Source organism: Alligator mississippiensis, chromosome 2, assembly GCF_030867095.1.
Source record: "Alligator mississippiensis isolate rAllMis1 chromosome 2, rAllMis1, whole genome shotgun sequence".
In the NCBI taxonomy this organism is placed as follows: Eukaryota; Metazoa; Chordata; order Crocodylia; family Alligatoridae; genus Alligator; species Alligator mississippiensis.
In genome coordinates this window covers 58619543-58647237 of record NC_081825.1, presented here as the reverse complement: position 1 = coordinate 58647237, position 27695 = coordinate 58619543, and the positions used below count along the sequence as shown (strand labels likewise).

At 44.9% G+C, this 27695-nt stretch overlaps 2 protein-coding genes across 4 annotated transcripts in view; one reads left to right on the top strand and one right to left on the bottom strand.

Annotated features, from left to right (window-relative positions):
- The window catches only part of SCFD2 (sec1 family domain containing 2), a 422902-nt gene extending 406694 nt beyond the window's left edge, over positions 1-16208 (top strand). The window contains exons 7-9 of the mRNA XM_014594977.3: positions 1367-1501; positions 7391-7510; positions 14502-16208. Of these exons, the coding sequence (XP_014450463.1) occupies positions 1367-1501; positions 7391-7510; positions 14502-14594 (348 nt within the window). The 3' untranslated portion in view covers positions 14595-16208. The remainder of the gene's footprint in view (positions 1-1366; positions 1502-7390; positions 7511-14501) is intronic.
- Positions 16209-20363: 4155 nt separating this feature from the next.
- The window catches only part of RASL11B (RAS like family 11 member B), a 47238-nt gene continuing 39906 nt past the window's right edge, over positions 20364-27695 (bottom strand). Inside the window, exons 1-4 of one of the 3 annotated variants that reach the window (XM_006261252.3) lie at positions 24112-24267; positions 23973-24029; positions 22854-22930; positions 20364-21982 (exon numbers count right to left, since the gene is read on the bottom strand). In XM_006261252.3, the coding sequence (XP_006261314.1) occupies positions 21515-21982; positions 22854-22930; positions 23973-24029; positions 24112-24229 (720 nt within the window). In that variant the 5' untranslated portion in view covers positions 24230-24267 and the 3' untranslated portion in view covers positions 20364-21514. Of the gene's footprint in view, positions 21983-22853; positions 22931-23972; positions 24030-24111; positions 24269-27695 lie in introns of those variants that run through there. The other 2 variants (XM_019481237.2, XM_059721747.1) reach the window with 2 other exon arrangements.

Here is a 27695-nt window from a genome sequence, read left to right as displayed (position 1 = left end):
GCCCCACCCTGATTCTACACACCCTGGATGCGAAGAAGGCGCTGATGGTCAGTTGCCCCAATTCGCACCCAGCCCCACCCTCCCCTGGGACAGCCCTGCTTGTTATCCACCCATAATATGATCTGCCCTTCTCTAGCTGTCATTACATCGTGGACATTAGTGTGCTAAAATAAACAAGGCAGAACTTATTTCTAGCTTAATTATCAACAAAATCATGCTTCTCTCTGGAATGATGGCATCTGGATTTGAAAAGAGCTACAGGAGATGGCCACCTTGCTGTGCCCTCTCTGCAATACCCTAAGAGTCTGGGATTTGCAGGAAATCTAAGGGCACAGACAGAAATGTCAATTTTTGCCTGATCTGGCCCCTGAAAGCATTCTACAGACATGACCAAGCAGAAGTGCACAGTTGCAAAGCCCTTTAAAAGCACCCGATACTACAAAAATATGAACTCTCATTGCATGAGGGTTCAGATGAAGGCATTTCAAAACAGCATCTTCAGTAACCTCTGTCTGGGCTACCTCCCAGCCTGCTGCTGTTTTCAGATCGGGAGGGGGGAAAGGGAGCAAGGGAGTTTGTTCTGGGTTTTTTTATGCCTCTGCTAGAGGGTGGGATGAGTGGAATGGAACCCCCCTGAGATGGGAGGAGTTCCAGTCCACCCACCCCACCCTCCAGCCCCAGCTGGGGAACCCCTAGAATGAGCTCCCTCTGCTCCCTTTCTCTTCACCTCCATTCTGAAAACAGTGCAGGCTGGGAGGGAGGAGGGGCCTTTGCTAGGAGAAACTGACTGCAGGCTGGCAGTCAGTTCCCCTCCCCCTGGAACCAACAGTGAACTTCTGTTTGGTCCAGGTGATTATCACAACTCAGAGGGCTTCCTCAGTTACAGCATTCTCAGTTACAGCAAGGAGCTGCACTTCTGTCTGCACCCTAAGCTCCTACATGCACTCTCCTTTGATACAAGTGGCATAGCACTTTGGCCATCAGTTTACCTTTTCTTCCCAAAACCTTCATGTTTTCTTTCTTCCCTCCCTTTATTCATGGAACACAAACAGAATGTGGACTATCACAAAATAAATGTATTGTTTCAGCTATATACTAGGTCTGTTTACTTTTTCTGCTATAAACAGACTTTTATTTAGACTTTGTAGACCTTTCTTAAAAATGTGTTAAAAATAAAAAATAGAACAGATAGATGTAGATATACATATGTATGAATACAAGTGTACATAAGTGTATCTTTGGTCTTATTTTAAGATGTTACTTTGGTCTTATTTGAAGAAGTCTCTAATTAGTTTCCTTTCTGGGACAAAAGCTTCCTCCCCACATTAATGGAAACAGTGCACTAAGAATAACTGTATTTTTGCAGGCCACTTACAAGCCGCTACTGAAGCAGGTAGTGGAGGAGATATTTAATTCCGATCGACCTGATCCTGTTGATATTGAACACATGTCTGCAGGCCTCACCGATCTCCTAAAAACTGGATTCAGCATGTTCATGAAGGTAAAGTCACCATTCCAAGTTCAAATATAAAGGCTTTTCCTGCCCACAGTTTAACAATCAATGCTACATACATTTGTCTATCACTGACACAAACATCTTTACAAGAACAACCTAGGCAGACAAGATTCTTTGGGTAGGTGTGATATCTTTTATTAAACCAACTAAATAGTTGGAAAAAGTTATTTGCAAGCTTTCGGGTGCAAACATCCTTCTTCAGGCAATGAGAGACTCTGCCTGTGTCCTTAGACAGACAGTGGGAGACTCTTGCCTGTCTGTGTCTTTAAACCAACACAGCTACAACCAACAACCCAAGAAGAACCTAGTTGCCCAGAATTTCTGCCTTTCCAATAAATGTACAAAACTGATGCTCAGGAAAATGAAGGGTTAATTATTTTAATAAATATGTATCTATATGTGTTTGTATGTTTATGTAATACAGCTCTATGTGTTTCATAATTTGAACTTTTAAAAATTCAAATTCATCTACATGTTGCAAAGGTCATTTCTAGAGTACCAAGAGAATGCTGGGTGATCATGAGTGTAAAAGCATCCTAACATTAGCCAAACTAGGGCGTCTGCATGAAAAATGTCTTTTAAATCCTTATAATTCAGTCAAATCAAAATAGCTTTCCATGAAGGCACACTGTAACCTTGTGGCAGATCACCTTTGGTGCCTGCCACTCTAAGGGCTTAGAGCAGGCAACAGGGCAGCTGGCAGGTGCAGGCCAGCTCTGATGAGGCACTCAAATGACCACAGAAGGGCCATGTGATTGGAGGAGAAGGCTGAGCAGCCTCCATTTTAACTCAGGCCCTCAGGGCTGAGCCAGCAGTCTGCTGTTTGCAGCTGGAAGAACACCACCCAGCTGAGCAGCTACTCAGAACATCCTTAGAGGTTCCTTAAGGAACTATGGGGATGGTAGGAGGCTCCTGGTCCTGGGGCATAACCGAAAACTACATGTTGCTGGGGTAGGATAGCATGGTAGGTCCACCCATGGTGGGGTGTTCCCTAGGAAGTGCCATGCCAGTTGCCTCCCCAGTGAAAGGCATGTAAGGGGCACCTTATAGCCCCAGCCCCCACAACTTAGTGGGTAGTAGGGAAGCAGTGGAGTCAGGCATATCTTTGGACACCTGAGCCCGTGGGCTGTAAGACCCCGAGGCCCCAAGGAGGGGGCAAGGAGTTGGCCCCAGTGAGAGGGTAGAGTGTTGGCCCCTGTGAGGGGAGCGTAGTGAGAAAATGGGCCACATAGAGTAAGGCCTCAATGGCAGCCTGAAGGGTTGTGCAGTATTGGTGCAGAGTAGGGTTGCAGGGGGTAACCTAAAGGGCTGCACTGGGGGCACACAGAGTAGGGCTGCAAGGGCAACCTGAAGTTCTCTGTATAGGCCAGCTCCACAAGCAGTACAAGGAGTTAGCCCCAGGGAGGGGTTGCGAGTTGGTGCCCCAATGAGAGGGCAGAGGAGTAACCCCAGCGAAGGGGTGGGAGTGAATGAGCCCCAGTAAGGAAGCATGAGTTTGGAGCCTTGTATGAGGGCACAAAGACTGCAAGCTCCAGTGCAGAGTGAGAGTCATATGTGAGACTTTGGAGCATGGGTCATAGTGTGAGGCAATGTGCCATCTGTGAGGTATGGGACACGGTGTAGGGGAAATAGGAGCCGTGTGTCATTCCCTAGGCATTGGGGCATGTAATGAGCAGCCTCCCATACTTTACAACAATTAATGTAACAGCAAGACATGGCAGAAAAATGAGGGCAGACTGCCCTAGACATATGGTAGCCCAACGTTCGACTGGCCTTGTAACAGAACTGAGGTGGTGCCAGAGTGGATATCCCAGTTGCATTAGTCACCATCTCACAACATATTGTATCTTCCTGACAGGGAGAGGGAGACTTTGTATTTGGCTCTCTCTTTTCTTGTGTTTTCTCTGCCTACCAAAATTGCCAAGGACAGGTACCCTGGTAATTTCTCATGACTTTTAGAATGGACAGAACTTATCCATCACAGAATTTTTTGAGCTGGGAGTGAATTTAAGATCTGCAGAATATTTGTGGGGCAGTGACATTTTGCTTATATGAGATTCTGAGTACTTGAAAATCACCTGAAATAGATGAGTGAAAAATTGTTTGCACTATTGTGGAGGAAAAGAAACTTCTACAATTTAACCAGGACTAGTTTATAGACACAAAAGAGTGTATGCAGCTTTTTGTTACAGTTAATTTCAGCTCTTCGGTATCACAGAACTGAGTCATATTTAGCTACATGGAGCCAGTCTCTTCAAAAGCAAGAGCCTTGGGTGGTTGCATTATCAAACAGAAAAATCTTGGCAGAAACCTACATTCCAAGTATTTTGTACCCAAACCATTGTCCTCCTCCAAAACACTTGTACATAACATAACAAAATTACAGGTTCTCAAATGCTTTTCATTGGAACTTTAATTTAATTTGGAGCTTTCAAGCCTAATAGTATTTTTAATATGCATTTCTGGAATTTGTGGTTTGAACTTCAGTCTTCTGAAAAGTAATAAGTTTTATATATGCACCATGTGTTTGGAGACAGGCTTATTTTGGCTAAAGGAAATGATTTTTCAAGACATTCTCTCATTCAGTATAACCTTGAAAACATATGTTCTCTAATTAACATTTTTTACATAATGTTAAATAATCTTACAATGCTTCTAATTTTATATGTACATATTTACAGTGAGATTACTCATTTGATAAAATTCTTAAGAAAGAGAGATGTTTTTCAAAGGTAAGTATCTAAAGTTTAAATTCTTCAAGTCTGTATGTCTTTGATCACTTCCAGCACCAAAATAGAACAGAATGATTTAGGTTACTGTGGAAACTAGCTTAACAGTAGTTATTCATATCTCATCTTATTACTGATAGCTTAAATCTATTGGTTCCTGTAAGCTTGAATCCATTGGTTCCTGTTTTACATAGGAGTACCCTAGCACAAATGCATTATGACCAGTATTACAGGGGTGTAGGTTGTAGCCATGTTGGTCTAAGGACATACACAGATATATTCACATTTACCATATTTGTGAGCAGTTTTCTCTTTAGCTTGTGTCATCTGTATGCTATAAGTGTTACATGTAACACTGTAGTACTTAGTAACTGGGCTAATTATAATCTTCTCTGACCTACTTTTTACATAAATATTTAGATTTTACTGGAGCTCATCACAGCATTTTTTATGAGAATTAATTTTGTTTTTTTTCTGTAGTTAATATGTTTAAATAAAACATATCGTAGTGACTGCTTTTTAATGGGAAATTATGTAAACCAAAAGCATGTGTAAAGGAAATAAGGGAGTAATGTATTGATTCAAATGGTATATGGATTTGTTGTTTTAATTGGAAAGAAACTGTAAGCAGTGTTTAATTTGGGGGAATGCATGAGTTTGTCATAATCGTATTTCTACTCCCAGGTGGCAGATGGATGAATGAAGGATAGTTAGGAGAGCATATGTCATACAAAATACTGAATTTAAGTACTCATTGTATGCAGATTAGCTGCCCTGATCTAGAGGTGCACCTATACATCAGTCTGATATCGGATTGCCACTGATATAAAGAAAATTGACTGTATCAGAAATTGGCCTGATGTGGCCAATAATTGGGCTGATAAATGCCTGTGTATGCATGCAGCCACAGCGCAACATGTAGGCAGCTTGGAGCACAGCCCAGCAGCTTGGAGAGCTGCGTGCAGCTGGTAAGTCTGTTGTGGTGGAAGGGGAGTGAGGAGGGAAGGGGTGTAAGGGGACAGATCAAGGCCCCTGTGGTGAGGAAGGCAGTGGGGCTCAGGCAAGGGCAGGTGCTGCTTGGGGAGAGGGGCGGCTCCCGCAGCTGCGCACACCCCAGAAGGGCATGGGTGGGTGGGTGCCCCAGATCTGCATGGGCTGTGGCAGGGTGGACTGCAGCTGCAGGCTAGGGCTGTGCTGGGCTCTTCCCAGCATGTTTGGGGGGTGGGGGGGGGTTATTGGGCCAGGGCTGTGCTTGAGGTGGGCAGCAGCAGCACTGGGTGGGGGGACTATGGGGTGGGGGGGGCTATGGTGAATTTTGGTGTGGCTGCAGCCCCCCTGGAGCCCCCTCCCAGAGCCACTACCACCCACCCCAAGTGCAGCCTGAACCAGGCCCCTCTGGGAAGAGCCCAGCGCAGCCCTCCGCTGCTGCCTCCCCTGCCCTGTGCACATCCGGGGCACGTGCCCCCCCCCCCCGCTCTTCTGGGGTGCACATAGCAGCAGGAGCCACTCCCTCCCTCTCCACATCCCCCAGACAAGCCGCAGCTCCATCCCATGCCCTGCCCTGCCCCAGCTGGGCAGTGCCTGCCCCAGCCCCCTACCACAGCTTCACTCTTCCCTCACCACAGGAACCTTGATCTGCACCCCCTCCACACCCCTTCCCTATCCCCTTCCCCTCTACCACGACAGACTTACCAGCTGGACAACTCTTCAAGCTGCTGGGCTAGTATCAGAAATTGGATCAGTATTGGCCAATATGCCCCCTTAAAAATTGGCTATTGGTGTCACCTCCCCAAAATCTCATATCTGTGCACCCCTACCCTGATCCCAAAATCCTGAAGAATTCAAGACCTCTGCAGCTGGGAGCAACATTTGACAGAGACCATGGCATAATCAAATGCCAGCTTGCTTGGCAAGAGAGAGTGCTCGCAATCCCTCTTGCCTGCTTCAAAGGGAAAAGCCTCTGCTGAAGACTGCCTGTCAGCTCTGGAAGGGAAAGCATGAACTGGACTGGCTGCAAGATAAACAACTGCCCCAGGCCTAAATATAGGGTAGCCACAATAAAGAATGGATGAGGAGATATACTCCAGGGGCCTGTAGCAACAGGCTTCAAAGAGAGATGACATGGTGGTGAAAGGAAAAGACCCAGGCTCCACCCAGCCATGGGTTACCACTTCCATTTTGTAGAACAAATAACAATAAAAACATAAAGGATGAAAATAAAGCAGGAAAAATATAAAGGAGCAGAGTCTAAAATGTGCAAAATATGGGCCTCAGAGCCCAAAGTTTTGAGTGTGATACACTATAATGAGACTAGTTGTAATGGTTCCATTGATGTTGCCTCCAAATGATCTGTTGGGTATGACCCAGTCTAATGTTAGTGGAGACATTCTGTCGGATCCAAAGAGTAACAAAAATAAGTTAATTGAACCAAGAGAATTTGTTAAAGATAATGCCAAAGAGTTTAGGTTCCTGGGTTACATACCTTAAAAATATATACACTTTACAAAATCTAACATGAAGAAAAGTATTTACATCATTTTAATTATTTTAAAATGAAAATAGCATTTTGATTGGACTGACTTTTTCCTACAGTAGTTGCTGCCCAAACATTGAAGCATTATTCCAGTGCAGGAGACCATCAAAGGAAACCCAGCTAGAAGCCTATTTTAAACAAAAGCAGATGGAACTACTTTATTTTCATTGAATGAATTGTAAAAGAATAATTAGTCTAAATCTATTTTCCTGATCTTAGGTAAAACAAGTGAATGCATTTGTTCCTTTGAAAACCACTGGTCCATTTTTTTCAGATTTGCTATGTGCTTACCCAGCTCCCCTTGGCTTTAATAAATCTGTGATTTCCCTACACCTCTGAAAATCAGGCCAATGACTTTTAACAGGACAGCATCCTATTAAGTTTCAACTGAGCTTCTACAGAAATTAAGAGTTGTAAAATTAATTTCTGAGCTTCCTTTTAATCAGTAGTTACAAAAAAATCTGTCTTGTCTATCAAGTCTGTCTTGACCTACCATAAATAGCCAGTGCAGTATGCTGTTAATACTACCCCATGTGCAGCTTGTAGCCAAGAACATGCATGTTCCAGAATAAATTGAAGCATTATGAATAAGGCTTTCTATTACCATTACAGGTGAATCGTCCTCACCCTGGTGATCATCCTCTCTTGATTTTTTATATGGTTGGTGGTGTGACAGTCTCTGAGGTCAAAATGCTGAAGGACCTTATATCAGCACGCAAACCCAGTGTCCAGGTAAAGTGGTATGATTCCTATTTGATCAAGAAGACATTTAGACCAGGGCTGTCCAACTGCTGGCCCATAGACTGCATGTGGCCCCAAGGGGTTAAGCTGTGGTCTCTGGGTTCCTGGTCCGGGCACTGCTTCCCGCACTGCTACAGTTGCTGCTGGTAGTGTCTCCAGGCTCCCTCTTCCAGCTCCCACTGCCTACCCCTGCCTCTGAGGGCGGGGCAACACAATCAAAGGAGCTCACAGCCAGAAGACTTGGAATGCCCAGGAACTCTGTATGGCATGGGTTTGCCATCATGGTACAACAGGGATGGGCACCCACCATGTGACAGAGGGGAGGGAAACATGGAGCAGCATATTGGGCATGAGGGCGCTGGTACCATGTGGTGGGAGGGCATTCACCATGGGGCAGGGGCACTGGCACAGTGAAGTGGAGGGGTACTTGCTCCATGGTGCAGTGGGGGTGTGCCCATGCAGTGTGGCATGGCAGATGGCCCAACGAGTGTGCTGTGAGTGGCCAGAGGGCCTATGACCCCCACTCACTCAGAAGTTGGATAACCCTGATTTAGACTAACAAAAAATGCTTCTGGTAATGTTGAATACTGCTGTGGTTCTGAATTCATACTATGCCAGATATAGGTGTAGACATAGACATTGACAACAGTATTTACCATGAAGCAGCAGCAAGCAAGGAACTTTCAAATGCACACTTTCTAAAAGTTTATGGTTTAGTATGGTTTGGGTTTAGCAACATCCATATTTTTTCAAAGGCTCTTTAGTGAAGTCTCAGATTTTGTAGTTGTCTATGAACAAGCATTGGTTCTCTATGCAGAATCCACAGAGGTGAGCCGGACTGCCAGGAATGACCCCACCAAAGAGATCAGCACCGGTGATAGATTGTCTTTTCAAAATGCTTGGGGCTTCTCAGACAAACAGAAAGAAAAGGGTAGGGAAGAAGGGCCTCAAAATGTGAAAAGATGATGGCCCTAAAGGCCTACCAGTCATGTTTGAATAGCTATGATTTCCCACGGAAGTAGGATTACATCCTAGCCTTTCATTTGTTGATGCTAGATAAGTGGCTTCTTTGCCATTTACTCAGTAGGAACCACCATAGTTCCTTAAAACCCAGGTCACAGCTGCTCCATGTGGACATCACATCCCTGGACACTCTGTAAGAAGTTTACCCCAACCTGCTTGGCTAAAATTTCTACCCTCCCTACTCAGTTCATTCTGCTTTAGTGAAGCTGACAATATGTCCACCATCCTCTCCTTCAGAGTAGAAAAGGGGCCCTCCCCTGAAGAATTTACAGCTCAGTAGTTGGGAATAAAGCCAGTAAGTAGACACCTGGGCAACCTATGTCAAATATTATAGAACACTCCAATTGTTTAATTCTCCAAAGCAGCTCCCAGATTCGCCTCTTCTCCTCCCTTCTGCTAGTGTGTCCCTGCACCCAAAATGCCATTCATTCTCCAAAAAGTTTGGGGTCAGCTGGGGTGTCTATGAAGAAGAAGAAAGAAGCTGTCATAAAATACAGGGAAAGCAGGGCTCCCTGTGGTGAGTTCTCAACTGAGTCCCCGTGGCTAGTCCCTGCCCTTCCTGGTCATGACCACTGTCACCCCATTGTAGAAGAGGGGACAAGCCATTTCTGGCACAGTCTAAGGTATGAATAACTGTGGTTAATTTTGGAGGAACGTGTACGGGAGCAACTGTTTTCTTCTGGGTGCAGCAGACATGGAGGGTGCTCCTCAGAGCTGCAAGAAGGATGCAGAGAAACACTCTATAACCATCTGTGTCATAAATATATGCTGTCCCAAAGACTGACTGGAAACTCTCATGTTTTAATTCATGCAAGGCATAGTTCTTACTAGGAAAGTCTTTCACAGAAGAGAGCCAAGGGAGGCTGAGGAGCCTCTGTGTTGACAATGTGTTTCCCCTGCTTTAGCAGCATCTTTGAATCAGGGACTCAAGCAGTAGCCTATAAAATTAAACACCCTTTCTAGCAACAATTTGTCATCCGATAGCATGTTTCTCTCCTGTTAGCCTCTCACTTATCTCCTTGACACAATGAATCAAACTCTTTGCCATCCAGCACAGGGATTGAATTGTGACATAGTGATGGACAAATTAATCCAGACTCTAGATACATTAATATACCTTGAAAGATAAGCACAGAGTTAACGAGTGAGGCAGTTGAAAACTATGCAGTGAGACTTTGGGGCTAATTTTCGAAAGGGGATTGAAGCTTGACAGCAGTGACATGGAATCTGGTGTTGCTTTGGTTTGGTTTGACCCTGGTGGCAGGTCACCCTCTGAGGCAGATTCCCAAAGAATTTGGGGCTTTTACTGCCACTTGCCCTTTGTACAAAATCATTACATTTGGGGTTAAAGGGCTCAAGGGGGGAGGACAGTCCTGAGGGGGAAAATGAGAGAGGAAAAGAAGTGGTTGTTTGAGTCTGTCATATAAAAGATTTCTGCATTAGTTGGATTTACCTGGATTTCTCCAGTTCAGCTGTGAATATGTGCCACCTGTTTGGGATTATTCTCATTTCAAAGAGCCAGGCATTTGTCTACCACCAGCCAGCATTTAACAGAACTGTTTTTGTGATGTTCAGGCAAACAGCTGCAGACATCAGGGCAAAATGAATTGGCCTCCCAGTTCCATTCCACTGAAACAAAGCACGGCCGCTTGCATTAATTATTGGCACTTCTTTTTCAATAGGAACTGAATTATAAATATAAAAATAAAGAATTTTATACAACCACAAAAAAATCTGGCAGCAGACACTGATTATTCAAGCAGTTGCTTGGAGACAGTTTAGGCAAATGAGAATTAAATACAGAGATAGGAAACATGTTTCCATCCACATGAGCACGTATATATTTTAGAGCAATTAAGCAAATGTTTGATTCATCTCCTCTGAGTAAGAAACACGAAGGAAAATAATGATATTACTGGCTTTAGGATGGAGCTAAATGGCTCTCCTTCCCACTTCCTTGCAGGTACTAGTCCTTCGCTATTCCAGATTGATAAATCTGAAGGTTTCTAAAGCAGAAAGAGGGAGAAAGAAAAAGAGGGGACGAGAATGACTTTGCATTTTCTTAATTTCTTGAAAGTTGAAAAGAGTAGAAGTGGATGCTTCTGTGCCACCTCCTGTGCCAACACTGGTTTTTGCAGTTTTGCAATGAGATCTCTGCAGGCTGGCAGAGTTCCAGCCTGCAAGGGTCTGGGAAGGAGCTGGAGGAGGGCAGGGGATGCCATGTGCATGTATATGCACATGGCCGCCAGGCAGCCTGGAGAGCAGCTCCCACAGGTAAATGCGGGGAGGATTGAGGCCTCCATAGGGAGGGAGTTGGGCAGGGCTGGGGCTGCTGCCCAGCCAGGGGGTGTGTGGGGCTTGAGGTCCAAGGCTGCAATGCACAGCCACAGTGCCCCGGTGGGGAGTGGGACATGGCCATGAGCAGCTTGTCAGGGGGTTGGGGGGAGGAGCTGGCTTCCCTGACACTTCATGCACTCCTGGGACACAGGGGGGACCCATGCCCCCCAGATCTGTGTGCAGGGCAGGAGCAGGGTAGGCTGCCTGCTGCAGGCTTGGGCTCCCACCCTGCTGCCCTCCCCTGGGGCCTCCACAGCCTGGCAGGTGTGTCCTGGTGCTGCAGGGCAGAGCAGGCCATGTGGGGAAGCTGCTTGCCACTGCAAGCTTTGCATTGCCCTGGTAATGCATCCTTCGTGCACATGGCTGCAGTGGGGGCAGAAGTGCAGGGTTGTGCCCCTCACTGCTGCCAGACAGACAGGGATGCATCGCCAGGGCAGCACAGAGCTCGCAGAAGCAAGCAGCTTTCCTGCATGGCTCCACTGTGCCCTGCAGCGCTGGGTCGCATCTGTTGGGCTGCAGAGGCCCCAGGTAAGGACAGCAGGGTGGAAGCCCAAGCCCGTGGCAGGCAGCCCACCCCCACCCCACTTACAGATCTGGGGGGCACAGGTCCTCCCTGCCTCCAAGAGTGCACATAGTGGTGGGGAAACTGGTGCCCCCTGCCTCGAACAGGCAGGCTATGGGGTGGGGGGGAGGGCCAGGCTCCGCTCCCTGTAGAAGCCACTGCCTTGTGTTGGGGGCAGGGAGATGTGGACCTGGGTCCCTGTCCCTGTAGCCCTGGCAGCTGGGGCCCCTTCTGGCAGGGCTGTGGGTGGCAGGCAAGGGGCACCAACAGGGCTGGGAGGCTGTGTGGGGGAGTGAGCGGCACAAGCAGGGCCAGGGAGCTGGAGGCGGGGGAAGAGTGAGGGACATGAGCAGGGCCAGGGGGCAGTGGGGCGGGGAGTACAGGGCCTTTCTTTTTAACCACAGATATTGTGGGTTTTGTCAGAGAAATTGTATTTTTTTTATCATGGAAAACCAGGATCCCTGATAATTATCCATGACAACCATGACCATCATTCCAGTGTGGTTAGTGTGTGTTCTTTAGTGACTCTGAAGCATTGGCAGAAAACTCGGCCCCCTCTGAAATGAATAAAAGTTTTGCCATTAACTTTAGGAACAAGATTTTGCTAAATACATTAGTGTTCCCCCTACAATTGCTGCCTACATCATTGTGTCTGAGCAGCATAGGCAAACTCAACAGCTTGTCCATCCAGCTTCCTTGTGTATTCCTGAAAGCCAGCTATTCAGTGTCATCCAACACTGCCACTGTATTTTCATTGTGGGCTGATTCATTCACCAAATCACTGGCTTCTTTTCCAGAATTTTTTTCATTATTTACACACATCTTCTCCTGCCCTTCTCTTTGTTTCCTAGGAACTCTTCACTACCGTGCAGTGGATCTTGCATAGCGACCCTCCGGCCACTTTGTCTTGGCTGTTAAGAAGAAATGTATCCCTCAATTAAAGCACCACAGATAAGGAAACAGATTTTAAACCAGGGGAGGATGTGCAATGAGAATTCAATCTCCTTGCACGGAGAAAAGATAGTCCTTTATATTTTGGGCAGTTGCACAAAAAGCTGGATCATCTATTCCTCACAGGAACAGAGCACTGAATGCTCTCCATCCATTTCTAAACCCTCTATTGATAGCATTGTAAATGTTGAAAGGCAGGAACTTACTTTAGCATAAAATATTGACACATTTACACTGATAATTTCATTTTGCCAGAACTATAGTTAAACTGCTTTGAACTGGCAGCAGCTGGCAGTGTTTGGCCTTGTAGATTCACAGACTGAAAACATTAGTAATGTGTCCCTTCATATTTTTCAGAATTAAGTTGGATCTGTAGCAGAGGGAGCACAGACTATGCTGTACTTTGATTCCTGCAACATTAGGAAAGAAGCAGCAGCCTTTGGCACCTGCAAATTATAGAGACGGTTTAGCAATAGGAAGCAAAAGAGATAATCAGTGTCAATTTGCTGCAGTTTGTGTAGGAGGACACAGAGAGGAAGTTTGATAGTACAAAAGAAGTCTGTAGTAATTTAAAGTCAAATTCCTTTCATTATATGTAAAGAGAAAAGGCAAATGAAAAGGAGCAGGAAAGCTTAAGTGTAGTACTACTGGGATCTGGGGTACATGAATTTAACTCTCTCTCTCTCAAATCTGCTGTAGTTCTCAGATATTCCAGTAACATATTTGTTCCTTGTGCTTTGTACCTCATATGAAGAGTGATTAAATATGATTAAATATGCCAGGAAGTAGACCCAGATATGCTCACTGCTATTGGTATTTGAGTTTGAGTTGCAGCTATTGTTGTTTCCTTTCTTGGGATTTTTCTAATTCAAATATCCCTAATTTTATATTGCAAACACATATTTTCAAGTGTACCGAGTAAGATAACTTCTCTCCAGCTTTTCTGTTTTAAAACGATAGTATTTATCCCACATACCTTGCTGCGTGTAATGGAGGTTATTCTCAGATCTTGCTTTGACTCTAACCATAGTTAGCACTATGCTGAGTTGGGTCTGCACGCAAGGTTATTATAGAGTAGTCAGTGAGCAGTACATTCACATATCACTTACTGCACATTACCCTGCATGCTGTAGACAAGCCTGAAGTTGCTAATGAAATTACATTAGGGACCCACATGCTCATTTTCTTTTGGGAAATAAATATATGTTGTGTCCAATAACCAATGTCTTTCTTCACTGCTTAAGAGGTGTAATGAATGACACTTTTTCACTGGAGTCACATTTTTCTCATGTGAAGAGTAAAAATGATCATCTCAATTATCTTTTGATTGAGCCCTGACCCTGCTGGTGGAAATGCTGGACTCAAGTAGCAAGTTTCTGAATGCTGAGGAGAGTTCATTGACAAGCCACAGCAGGCAGACCGCACTTTCTGTAATACTCACCTTAGCTTAAACAAAGCAGCAACTTGGAGTCAATTGTTGACAACATTCAGTGCTGTGGCAGGGGAAACTGCTGGTTGAGTTTCACAAATCAACCCAGTGGCAGTCACAACAAATCCCTGTGTTACCCAGGATGAGGGGCGGGTAAGAATGAATCAAAGTATACATGCTTTAAAAGTACTGTGTTAGTCACTATGTTCCTACTGACAGACCCACTGTTGCTGTTCAGTGGTAGAATCTTTGTCTGCCATGTAGGAGACCTGGCTTCGATTCCAGGACGTGCACACAACTACAGCCATCAGGGCACCAAACATCCAGACTCTGGCCTCTGTCTCAATGGTGTAAAGTGGGGATGGAAGGTCTCGGCCATCTCCGCTCCCCCATACTCCTGCCTAGATGTACATGTCAAAGGTGCTAGTAACCTCTTGCTCATATACCATGATCTAGAAGTATCAACAGTTGCCTACTATCCACTGACTTTGACTTTAAGTATTATTATTAGCTGAGTAGACAGTAGCTTTGGGCAAGCTGCATTGTTGTCTCACCATGAACGTAAGAGACCAGTAACTTTTCAGTTGTTCTGCAAGTGGAGCCTGCATGTTTATTCCTCTTGTTGCAGTTGCAGTCAGGATTAGTTTCCCTAATTGTATATTTATTTTTTCTGTCTTCAGGTAATTGTGCTCTCCTCAACTCTCCTGACACCACTTCACATTCCAGAGTTGTTATTTGCAGCAGACCATCTCCAGCCAGACATTGGCATCTGAAGTGTGTGGATCTGCGGAAGAGATAAATGATTTGCCTTCGCTGAAAGTACCAAACCTCTTGTCTGTTGTTCTTTCTGATGGTCTTCCAAAAATGAAAATACCTGAAAACTAATTTGCAGCTGTAATTGAAAACTATGCAAAGTGAATGGAGAGCTGGTTGCAATGGGACTTCTATGGCCTATAGGAGTACTTAAAAGCCTCTTACTTCTTCTGTGACATCAAGCTAGCATTCAGTTCCTCCCTCCTTGATGAGACTGTACTTCTGTTCTGAACCCCATGTGCTAACTGGGACCTTGCCTTTTGCATTGTGAGGAGAAGAGATGGCTGCCTATAAAAAAGTCCCAGAAAAGGGGAGGCTGTGGAAAACCACAGAGGGCCAGATTCAGCCAGCTTCCCCTTCACTGAGCAGTACTTTACTCCAGGAGCTGTGGCATTAATTTCAGTGGGATTGATTGAAGCTGTCCTATGTTGCTCCCTGAGACATCACTCAGTGAGAGCAGGGATAGCAAAATCTAGTTCTGTGGGCCATGTTCTCCTGCAAAACATGTGCCTTATGCAGCATTATCTCATCTTGCTTCAACCCAACTGAGGGATCACAGAGTGCAGCCCTGAATGGCACACCAGCTGCCAGCCCACTGATAGGTCTACAGTTGACCAGGGAGCAACAGAGGACAGTCCTACTAGGGAGCGCCACCATAATCCAAGCTGGTGAGGCACGTGGCCAGTATTCTCACAAATTCCTGGTTTCCCATTGTTTGCCCACCCACAGGCCCTGAGAAAAGTCAATGTCTTTGATGGCATACTCCTCTGTAGGATTTTACACAGGCTAGCATTTGGACTGTGATGATTAGATGTTTCACTGTATTAATGCTTATTTCAAGCACATTAAATAAATAACACGTCATTCATAAAGGGGCTGGAATGCCAAAAGTAAAACCTGTTTTAAGTTCTGTTTCTCAACAATGTGGTTAGAAAGCTTTTGCTCTTTATTTAAGATTAGGCAACAGCCTTCAACAAAACTGAGTTATGTAATTTTTCTTTTTAAGACTTTGATATAATCCTAGAATGAAAAAAGCATTGGTTGCTAGGGATACAGTTGTTCAGTACTGAACTTTTATAAATATAACATAAAACGATGCAGTCAGAAAGATACGTCATTGGTATGCCAGTTGGTCCATCCCACAGATGCTAAGTCTACATTTGACACAGAAATTATATTTGAAGGGCACATTTAACTCCCCTCTCCATCCAGTGAAGTGTGTGCCTACTTTAGCATTCATTGTCATGCCTTAGGAATTAAACAGAAACTAGCTCTTTTACCTTTACACTCTTAGCTAGGGTGAGGTCTGTTAAATACATCTTTTTTCTGAAAAATCTCCATTTTGGTATAAATACACTTCAGTGGCTAATATGGAACCAAACTTGATTATACAGCATGGATGAAGTTGCCTTTAGTGAGAGAGAAAATATTGTGAAATTGTGATATATAACTTGATTCTGTATTTGATGGGAAACTAACATGTCAAAGCAAAGTATGTAATGTTGAAAGCTTTAGAATTCTGTGGGACTATGCAAGGTTGAGAAATAAAGGCAAGCAGCCAGTCTCCATGGTTACATTTCATTTTCTTCCGCTTTGTGCTTCTGATCAGAATATAGATGTTTTGGAAATTGTTTGATCATAGCCCTCTCCCTTTGCTTCCCCCCAGCTGGTGTATAGGGATATACTTGAGGGCAAGCCAGAAAGCACAGCACCCACTCATGGCCCATTTTTCAGCCATGATGTTTAGGTGGTTGTATGTAAGAAAACAGGGTTAGGTCAAACCCTATGTATAAGGAAGGCTTCAAGGAGCATAAAGTGCACAGGGAGGGGTCACTCAGGGAGAAATAGCATCATCTGCCTGCAGGGGTGGATCCAGTGGAAGGAGTGGTACATTTGCACCCCCTTGGATTCCTAATCTAGCCAAAATTTAAAACCTGCTGCCTGGTAGTGGCAGCAGCATTTCTATTCAGGCAGCAGTGAGGGAATCACTTGACTTTGTGGCTCATTATTATTTACCTGATTCCTTTTAAATGCCTCATTCCACAGGTGTTAGTGACCCCCTCTCCTTTTTAATGGCCTTGAAGTTCCACTAGTCAAGCTGTTCTTTCTGCAATTCTGCTATCTACTAACTACTCCTGGTAATGTAGCTCCTATTTCACAGCCCTGAAGACTATTTTTAGCTCTAGCAAAAAGCATTCTCTCAAGTATGGAAACATGAACTCAGGTGAATATTAACTCAGATGTGGAAGTAACTTTCAGCAAAGCTTTAAATGAACTGTCAAGATTCACAAGAAGGTTAGAGCTTGTTTGTATGACTCTGAAAGAGATGTCCATTTAATTCTAATGACTGCAGGACTAAGGAACCATCTTTTGATTATTTTTGCCTATTTGGTGTGGGTTTTTTATACATGTGATATTGCAAATTAATACATGTTCCGATAAAGTTATATTTGTTTTTGCTTCAATCTTAAACTGAACAATAGAGCCCTAAGCTCCTAGCATATTAGCAAAGCTTCTAATTTCTTCTTACCTGGAGAAAATGTGTGCTGTGTTATATGTGATGATGCACCACACCATCCGCACTTCCTTTTCAAAATCCTAGATCTCCCCATGCTTGCCCGTGTTGTTCCTCTGAGAAACCTCTCCCTATGTGCTCTGCAGATTATTCCAGAAGCTACTCCTTCCTCAGCCTGTTTCCAGGGAGGAGCACCCTCCACGGACCTCAGACCCCTGCAACTCTTTTCCCTGCTTTCCACACTTTCAGAGGGGCTTTGTGGTTTGTTTATTTACTCTGCTTTGTGGACAGTAATTTCTCCATTTTCTGTGGCCTCCTCGCTGTTAGCTTCCTCAAATGATGTCAGGTCAGGGAATGCCTTACTAGTCTAGGGAAGCTGTTGCAGTTGTAATAGATCCTTTCTCCACCATTCCCTTTCCTTCCTGGCTTAGCCAAATGTTCTCATGCTTCTTACTGGTCACCTATGTTAGAGGAGAGTAGGGCTTAAATAGACACTGGGGCTAGAAATTCCTGAACTCTGTGTTGTTCTGTCAGTACCTCATACTGAAGTAATGACTGGTCTTCCACATCCACCTCTTGTGCAACCTTGCCAGTTCATGCTGGCCAAGTACATCTGCAACAACAGGACAGGGCCACTCTGATTCAGCATCAGGGACAGCAGTCCAGCAGCCAGTAGCTAGAGATGAAGAAACGGGAAGCAACAAAGATACTCTACTGCTGTTCAAGCAGCTGGTGAAACCTAGTCCTTTTAGCTTGAATTTGCAAATGTGAGTGGTCCCTTGTGGAAGGTTAGTGTGATTTCTGGTTGCATTAGTTATCAAGGCCATAAGAGAGGGCAGGGAACCAATTCTAATGTGGAAGTCCTCATGGCGGATACAGACAGACGAGATGCAAACTGTCAGTGCCAACCTCAAGCCATGGCTAACCCTAACTTTTGTGTAAGCAGAAGAGCGCAAGATGTGCTACAGCATTCAAGGGAATGCTAAACTCCGTCCAGTCAGCAGGAGAAGCTCAGACAATGCTTCTGGTTGATCAGGTAATTGTCACAGTGAAGACAGCAGAAAACTGAATTTAGGATGCATAATCCAGTGATTTGTAACTGTGCCTAAACTGAAGATGAATAACTTGACACAGAAAGCACAGAAGGGTGACATAAGCCTCCTGTATCACAAAAGGCTGTCCCAAGGATAGGCTAAGCAATATTTGGTCCTGATGGGAGGTTTCAATAGTCATAATGATACCAGTATGAACTTAGTTGTTCTGGGAGCAGGCACTGGGTATCTATGTACTGCTAAAGAAAGCTTGGCTCTTTGAGCCCAATCTGAGTCAGAGAAGAGAAAGTCAGCACCAATGCATACAACTTGGATTGGAACAGAACATTGTATATGTTAGGTGCAACTGTGGCTTGTATTTGATACATTTTCCAAGAGGGAGCCTTCCCTGAGGTAAGCACAATACAGTTGACGCTCCAGGATAAGGCAGCTAGTGAAGGTCAACCAAGACCGAGAGTAATTTATTGGCTCAGATTTACCCATTTAGGCTGCTATAATTGTACATCTTACTGCAGATGTGAAGTGCAGTCAACTAACATGTTGCACTTGATGGGCTCAGGAATAAATGTCAACTGGAATGTACTTAATTTACTTTGGGAATTAGATGGGGTTGGGCCTTCTCAAGAGTGGCTACTACATTTTTTTTCTTTCAGATAACTACTTTGGGTTGGAGGCTTAGCTGCCAAAGGTAGCTTGTCAAGATGTCAGCCACAAGATGTGTAGCAGCTTGGGTCAGGGTAGCCATGTACATGTAATATGTAAATGACTGGAAATTGGTTGGATGTGTGTGGTTACTGTATCCCACTGTGTTAACTGGGGCGAAGAGAATGTTGATGTCTCAAGAAAATGAAGGACAGTAACCCTCAAAGAAAAGAAGGCAGAGTATTTGCCAGTTTAAATGCCTCAGGATTAAGGGTGGAATTCACAAAGCATTTAGTTGATTTAGCGGTTACAACCAGAAGCATCCCCTGCTCCCTCCCATTTTAGCTGAGCATCTAGGTATCTTGCCTATGGCCATTCATGATCTCCAAACTAACTATAGCTGTGCCTAAGACCCCTGATAGGTCTAAACTGGTAGATATGCCTTGAGCACACCTGACAGCACTAAGGACCCATAGCCACTTCTACAATAGTGGTGATAGAGATGCACACCACTACTACTGTCTTGAAAGAACAAGGAACCACGATGGGCTGAAAGCTTAGGCACTTAACTCTAGGCAGTGGTTTCAAGCTGTGAACCTCCTCTCTTCAGCACTTCCTACTGGCTGGCTTAAATGGGTCCCTGCTCAGCGTGCTGGTTTTTATGGATTTTATTCTCAGACAACCACACATCTACCTGTATATTGAGAGAGGAAATACTATAGTGTCTAAAGTCCCCATTTCAGATCTAGCCTTAAGCCAGCCAGTAACCAGTACGCAGGAGGTCAGCTCTAACAGTTTAGATGGTACAGATGTGCGCTGATAATAATGAATGCTACACACCATTCATTCCAGTCAAAACGTAAGTACCTTCTTTGGGGGGCATGTCTCAGCAAGCCAGCCTCATCTGTCAGTGGAAGAGTGAGGTTTGTAATTTACTGTACTAAACTTCCCTGTTGTTTTGCTTGCTAGGCAAAACTGTAGTGCTAGTTATTACAGTTTAAGAGGCTGAAGTCACATGAGACAATGTAAATATAGATTATCTCTGATAATCATATCTAGCCTGCTCTCCCCATTGCTATTAGGACTTTATCCCAGAACAGGAAAATGATGGACCTGAGTTCTAGTACAAAAGGCCTTTGGAGGGAACAATGTAGGACACAGAAAAGTCGGACTTAATTTCTCGCCCCCCCGCCCCGGTCAAAGCGAGGGTGCTTATGCTAAAGCAAACCTAAGTCATGGAACTGTATAGAGAAGAAGGGCTGGAAGGACCCTCCAGAGGTCATCTAGTCCAACTGCCTGCCTGAGGCAGGATGATCCCTTTCCAAACCATCCCATAATCTAAACTCTACCCAAGTCCTTTACACAGTGATGCATTCAACATTCCTACTGCTGTTCTTAAAGAGTGTTTGGCACATATCACATAAGTTGTGAGAAAACAATAGATATTAATGAAGTACTGCTTATCTCCAAGTTTCATTGATTGTTTACAACTGTTCTAAAACAAACACCCACATGAGAAATTATGGATTTCAAAAAACAATTTAATACTGAAACAGACTGTAGGAGTGAAGAGTCTGCTCCATGTAAGGAGCAGTTGTACACAAAATAAATAAATTACAGTTTAAGCAAAAGTACAACTGTTTTTTAAAGTGCATTTGTATAAGGCCTTTCGACCATGAACTCAAACTCCACTGGCTCAAAGTAAAAATGTGTAAGTCTGCCATGTGTGTAAAGAGTAGGGTCTCAGCTGACAACAAACTCAGCTTCATTGCCCAGAACCAGCAATGTTTATCATCTACAAACTGAATCCATAAACAAGGGCTCTTTCTATGTCTGGTCCATAGAAAAAAGAGCAAGGGAAATTAAAAATTTCAACTGGCAGTTAAGGGCTATCATTCAGCACTTGGATGGGAAAGCCACAGTGCTTTATCAGTTGAGCACATTTGAAAGTGAATCTGAACAGTATTTTTCATACAGTAAAAAACAAGTTATTGTAATAAAAGTACGTTTACACCCTGCGCATTACAGATCTGTGTACAAAAAGTCCAGTCAAGCTGTCGTTAACATAGTTAGTAAAAAGAGTAGCACTGTTTACAGTCATGAAACCCAGTCACATCCACTCATTTAACACTTACTTCACAAAGCAAGTTTGTATTTGTGCTTTAAAATACATGGGTAAGACTGTACTGCACAATAAGAACACAGAGAGCCATGTCATGCCGTCCCTCATTCACTTCTGAAAACAAGCTAAGGTAAGTGGTTACTTCCAAATCAGTAAGCTTTAAAAAAAAAATTCATGAGGATTTCTCTGTCACCCATCTATGGTTGAGTTACAGTTCAAGGGATACATGGTCATACAAAACATCAAGCCAAGCTTGTCCCACCACAGGAGAGACAGACAAGATTGTTTTATTCATTGAAAAGTTCTGTTTCAAAACAAAGATATATGTGTTCTACCACTTAGATCAAGAACCATTTCAGGAGCTCGTTCAAGCTTGCTTCAACTTCTTTCCTCCTTTAACGTCTTATTTCTACAGTGATTCAAAAGAACATCTGAACCTTGCTTCTTTCATTCATGTTCCTTGGACTCTACAGTGCCAGTGGTTAACCTTCCACAGCTGGACCTTAAAGACCGACTGGTGGGAAGACAAAAGCCCACCAAGCTTTACTTTCAAACAGAAGTAACAGTCCTCACTTTAGCAGACAAAGCTTGCTTGAATCTTCTCTTCAGATCCTGCATGTTGGGAGACTTTGGCCTTGGTATGAGAGAGGTTCTTCTTCTCTCAGGGGTGCTTGTTATTTGTTGTTTACTAACTTCTTTACAGAGGACATGGAAGGCATTGAAGACATCATTATAGTTTTCACTGACAGACACCTCATAAAAAGCACAACCCAGCACATTGGCCAATTGAAGTCCATGCTGTGGCTCTACTTCTTTAATATGCAAGAGATCAGCTTTGTTTGCTACAATGACAACAGGGATAGTGTTTCCTGGATGCAACTGTCGAATGTGCTGGTGCAGGTAACTAAGCAGTTCATAGCTCTTATAATCTGTGATGGAGAAGACAATCACAACAGCATCTGCCCATCGAATGCACCTGTTCAACTGTTCATTACAATCTGGAGTGTGTTCGTGGATCTAAAAGAGGAATTTGAATATATTAGATTGATATGATACATTTTTTCTATCTTTAAAATTTAGTCAACTAAAATCAAATGCATTATCCAACATGCTTGTAGTTCAGATGACAAAAATAAATAAATCAAGCTCTATTTTCTTTGCCCTTGAACTATGTTGTTCCAGCTGCAAAAAGCTGGAACATAAAGCTGGAGTTTGCCACACTCAAGTGGAAAATTGACCGGAGCAGTTCTGCAAGCAGAGCAGGACTTTGTAGCTCCACAGAATGGGAAATTAACTGGCTAGACAGCAAGTCTAGGGAAGCAGAGATAGGAGCTGGAAGCATTTAGACCTGGAGAGCTGCCCAGTTCAAAAAGGCAAAAATGCAATGTTATTCAGGTCTATACATTCAAACTTTGTGGTACAAAATTTATAGCACTGTAAAGACTACAGCCACAATACTACGGGGTTTTAGTTTATATTGTGCAGATCTGCAAAACCCCACCATTTCTTTGACAGTATCAAGGAAGTTTTTCGTACCAGATTTCTAGAGTGCGTTTCATATCGGCACAAAAATACCATGTTCCTTTTAGCCAGTGTTCTGAACACATTCGAATGAATATTGTAGATTAATCCTGGCTGGATCCCCCACAAACCTGCAGCTCTTCAAGTATAACAGAATAGTGGGTTGTTACTTTTCCTGGCAATGTACTATACATACAAGTTTTGGCTGTTTATAAGCTGGGTTATCACCTCTCCCACTGTGAAGTACTTGATTTTAATGGTGTGTAGAAAGCCTGGTAACTGGCTGAACTACTCCTCTGGTTAAAACGGATATAAAAATTAGACTTATTTTTCACTAGTCGAAGGGATGCACAGATATGTTTCTTACCTGAATTCCTGGTGTGTCTTGCACTTGAATAGCAAGGGTCTCTCCATCTAGTTGGATCTGTCTGCTGTAAAGATTACCTGACAACAGCAAATATTTCATTACAATATGATCACAGCCATCTAGACAGACAACAATTCCTTGAGAGAATAGGGAGAAGGGACCCCCCCTTTCAATAACAATGCAGTAAAACAGAAAGTTTATCACTAGCACAATATATGAACAACAGCACTAAGATCTGGCCCATCTTTGACAGAATTGGGGTGAGTTGTCTTTGTACACAGTGTCACCAGACCCCTCTAGAGCTAGTTTTACATGGATTTGTTTTTGAGCTTAGTCCTAAGTCTCTTAAAATTAAAAAAGCTAACACTGCATTTCAAAATTGCCTAAACAAAGATAAGGTGGAGCAACTTATGACAGGAAAGCAATGTCCTCATCTGTCAGCCCTTCTACACTTGAGAAAGGCTCTTCTCCAAGGATATTTTTCAGCTTCCTTGCAGCTGACCTTTTAGCTTTGATTCATTATTGTAAAAACCAGAACAGACCTCAAACAACCATTTCCTAGATGGAGACATCTCTGCTCCTTTTATTCACTGGTTTGAGTCTCCTCAAACACTGCACTCGACTTAATATGTTGGGACTCTTGCTTTCCTGCCATAATATGCATCCTCCTGCATGTGGCAGCCAGCACTCTTCTGCTCCTCGACTGAGACTGAAGAGAAGGAGGCTTCCCAACGCTGCTCTTCACCAGCAGTTGTTAACAAGGGGCGCAGGCATCACTGCGCTCGCAGCCCAAGGGGAGATGCAGCCACTAACATTTGTCAGGGGTGAAGAGGTTTATCAGCCGCAGCGGATGGGGGCTGCGTGGCCACCCGCCCCACAAGCCAAGCCAGTGGCCACGCAGCCCCATGACAGACACCCTCGGGCCAAGATGAGGGCCAGCAGTTTCCCAGCGCCCGGGAAAGGAGGAGGCAGCATCTTCACGTGGGCTTTGCGTCGGGGTCAAGAGCGGGCGCCGGGGCCGGGGCTTGTCTGGAGCAGGGGACCCCCGGCGGTCCCCCGCACTCGGTCGGGCCGGGGCTAGGCTCGGGGACAGCGTGGGGCCGGGGCGGGGGGTCTCACCCGCGTTTCGCTCGTAGTCGCCGATGAAGCGCCGCGTGAGGAACCGCACCACTAGCGCTGCGGGGCAAGGAGACGGCCGTTAGTCCCCCGTGTCAACCCCCCGCGGCCCCGGTCACCCGCCCCGGCCGCCCTCCCTCACCGGTCTTGCCCACGCCGCTGGCGCCCAGCACCGCGATCTTGACGAGGCGCGGGCGGGCAGCGGGGCAGCAGTCAGGCGGGCACTCGGCGATCGTGCACATGCTCTGGATCAGTCGCATCGCGCGGCCGCCGCGTCCCTGCGCTCTGTCCTGCCGCAGTCCGCGCCGCCGCTCTTGTCTGCGGCCGCCCGCGGGCCCCACCCCCTCCGCCAATCCCTACCCGCGTCCGGGCCGCCGGCCACGCCCCCCCCGCACCATTGGCCGGTCCCAGCGCCCGGGGGTGGCGTGGCCACGCCCACAACGGCTCCAGCAGCTGCTACCCGCCAGCCGTTGACTGGGGAGGGGGCGCGGGCAGCGCTGCCACCCTCCCCGGTCTGTCACTGGCCGCATCAAGCCCGGGGCCACCCACCGCATAGGCGCCTGCCCCACCACCACACCTCCCCTCACAGTCCGGCCTCGCCCTCAGCCCCCAGGGGGCAGCAGACAGGAGCCAGAGGAGGGACGGGCTGCCCAAAGACTGCACCTGCCCTGGCAGCAGCAGTACCGCAACATGCCCCCGAGCAGGTCACACTTGGGCTGCTGTTGGACAGCCCTGACGTGTGAAGACGGTGCTGCCCCAGGAGGGTGTTGGAGCCAAACTCCACACAAGCCACCTAAAATTGTACTCGCCCGTCCACTGGAGCATTTGGACCTGAGCCAGGGCTGCCACACGCTTGGCTCTGTCGTCGTCTCAGAAAGCAGGGCAGAGATGCACCCTTATGAGCTGACTAAGATGGCGCACACGCGTTTATGAACCCAAGTTCTCTACATCAGATGCTATCCAGCTCCCCATAGCACCTGGCTGGGGCTTGTCCTCCATATGTGCAAGTATATCCAGCTCCAAAAATCCTCGCCCAGCAGAGCTCAATAGGAACAAGTGGATGACTGTAAAAACTTCAGGAGAACGAAGCATAGTATAACATATGTCGGAGCAAACTAGCACAGCTGTTTCCATAATCTTAAGGTGCCAAGGGAATTCTGTATACCCACACCAAAGAGTCCTGGTCTTACAGGTAGCTACAGAAAGACTCAAAGTGTGGCTGCCTTCAAAAAGGAAGCAAGATGTTAGGCTGTGTGAAGAATGGGATGGAGAATAATCTGTGAACGACAAATGGCTTGAGGACTGGTACTAAAAGAAAGGTTCCTACCATTGGGAAACATTCATGGAAGAAGACTCTTGATGGATGGACTTCCCCTCACCCCGAGTACCTGGGACGTTATCCTAGGACTAAGGCTGGCACAACTGACAGGGTTTAAAGCCAAGAAATAAAGGGAAGAGAGGGAATTGACTGAGAGTTGTATAATCTCCACACCCAGTTTTAATACATAGGAAGGGGAAAATCAGATAAACAAGCACTGGCTAAAGCAGTGGTTCTTAACCTTTTTCACATCAAGGCACCCTCAGTAGAGTCAAGGCACCCCTCAGAAAATACCAGCTCTTAGCTTTCCGCTTGTTTCTTGGCAACAGAAAAATAGAGCCAAGACTCAGAAAGACGACGTTAAATTATTCTCACAACAGGGAAATGTTTTTGATGCACTGGATTCCGATTTGAAATCTCTGGGTTTATCTTGTGAATCGTGTAGGTGTTTGCACACCCTGAAGTGCTAATATTGAGTGGTATTTTGTGAAACCCTTGCAAGGATCTCACAGCACTCCGGACTGCCATACCACCCTAGTTGAAAATCACTCGGCTAAAGGAATATCAGAAGGTTGCAGGACAGAGAACAAGAAAAGTACCAATGTTGATGAGAGTCAGGTAGGTAACACCCCTAGTGAAAAGACAAATATTTCAATTAAGAGAACTGACATGTAGTAATGCAAGGAGCCTGAGCATCAGTATAGAAGAACTAGAGCAGCCGGTTGTCTTCGGCTTGTGCCCGGTCACCATGTTCAAATTTGAATCCAAAAATGGGCACATGCTATCACTCTGTAGCCTTAGTGTGATCCTTGTTGGTGCATGGTTCCCCCATACGTGGGCAGGCCAGTATATGTTCTCTAGTCTGAAAGTTTCCTCCACATTTGCACATGGTGTGTGCCTCATTAGAGCATTCCAGCAATATTCCAGTTGCATGTTAACTTTAGTCTTGCTGACCCCTGTTCGGGGACCGCAGCAGCCCGTCAGCTTCCTCAAATCTGCAAACCCTGGTTCACACCTCTGACTTCAACCAAAGAATTGCTGGTGCAAAATATATATTGTGATGGTAATTAAAACAGGATGTAATTGCAATCATGACAGGCCCACAAATATTGAAGGGCATACACTATGCAGATACGACAAATAAAAGATAAAAGGTGGTAAGGTAGCACTGTCTGTCTGATATGATAGACTGCAAAACTGCCAAAACCCAAACCAAGTTAGACCTAGTAAAGGAAATTAAAACCAATAGCAAAGGTTCCTCCGCCATATAAACAAAGAGAGAATGGGAAAGAAGCAGGCCTCCTATGCAGTAAGGATGTGGTAGAGATTAAGGATCAAGCCCCCAAGATTAAGTAACTACTTTGCTTCAGTTTTCAATAAAGATAATGATACTAAATGTGGGGACAAAAAGATGCTGAGACAAACTCAGAGAACTCAACGCCCTCAAGCCAAATGAACCAGATAATCTCCACCACAGCGTTCTGAAAGAACCGGCATATGAAGTCACAGATCTCTTGGAATGTTTCTTTAATAAACCTATCAAGCTGGGGGTGGTACTAGATGATTTCAGATTAGGAAAAATAGTACCCCATCCTTAAGAGAGGGGAAAAAAAGTGACCCAGGCAATTATAAACTCATTATTCTGGTTTCATCAGTATTCAGGGCTTTCGACAACATTTTGAAGGAGAGATAACTGAAGGTATGTTGGTAAATGGAACAAAGGGATGCAACAGGGGTTTCGCAAAAGTAGACGGAGTGGCAGTAACTTGATAAGAAAACTCATTTTTTTAGATGAAGCAAGTGCATCACACCGAATCCATCTGGAGTTCTGTAAAATGTTTGATAAAGTGCCAAATGGGAAATTATTCATTTAACTGGAAAACAAAAACTGTAAAATGGATGAGGCTCTGGCTAAAGGAGAAATGGCAACAGGTCATGTTGAATGGAGAAAGACTGGGTTGGAGGAAGGTCACTAGTGGAGTTACACAAAAATCAATCTTATTCAATATTTTCATTAATTACTTTCACACCCTCTTTGGATGGGTATGACATAGTTGCAGGGGTTAGGCTTCAATAACCCAAGAATCCTTCTAGTTCTACATTGCTGAAATATGCAACTATATAATGCCATTATATAAATCAGTAGTGAGGTCTTATCTAGAACAATATTTTCAGTACTAGGAAATCCATCTCCAAAAGGACATTGCAGAAGTAGAGAGCTCCTTCCCTTTTCCATGTCCTTGCAACAAAGTATTTAGCAGAATTCACAGATCAACTGGAATCTGACAGGGCCATGCTGCAACCTCTGGACTGTCAACCATGCACCTTAGGGCACCTATACACATTCCAGATGTCTGCTGACATGTTATAATTAGCACGTGTCAGAGCAGACTCAATTAATCGAGTCT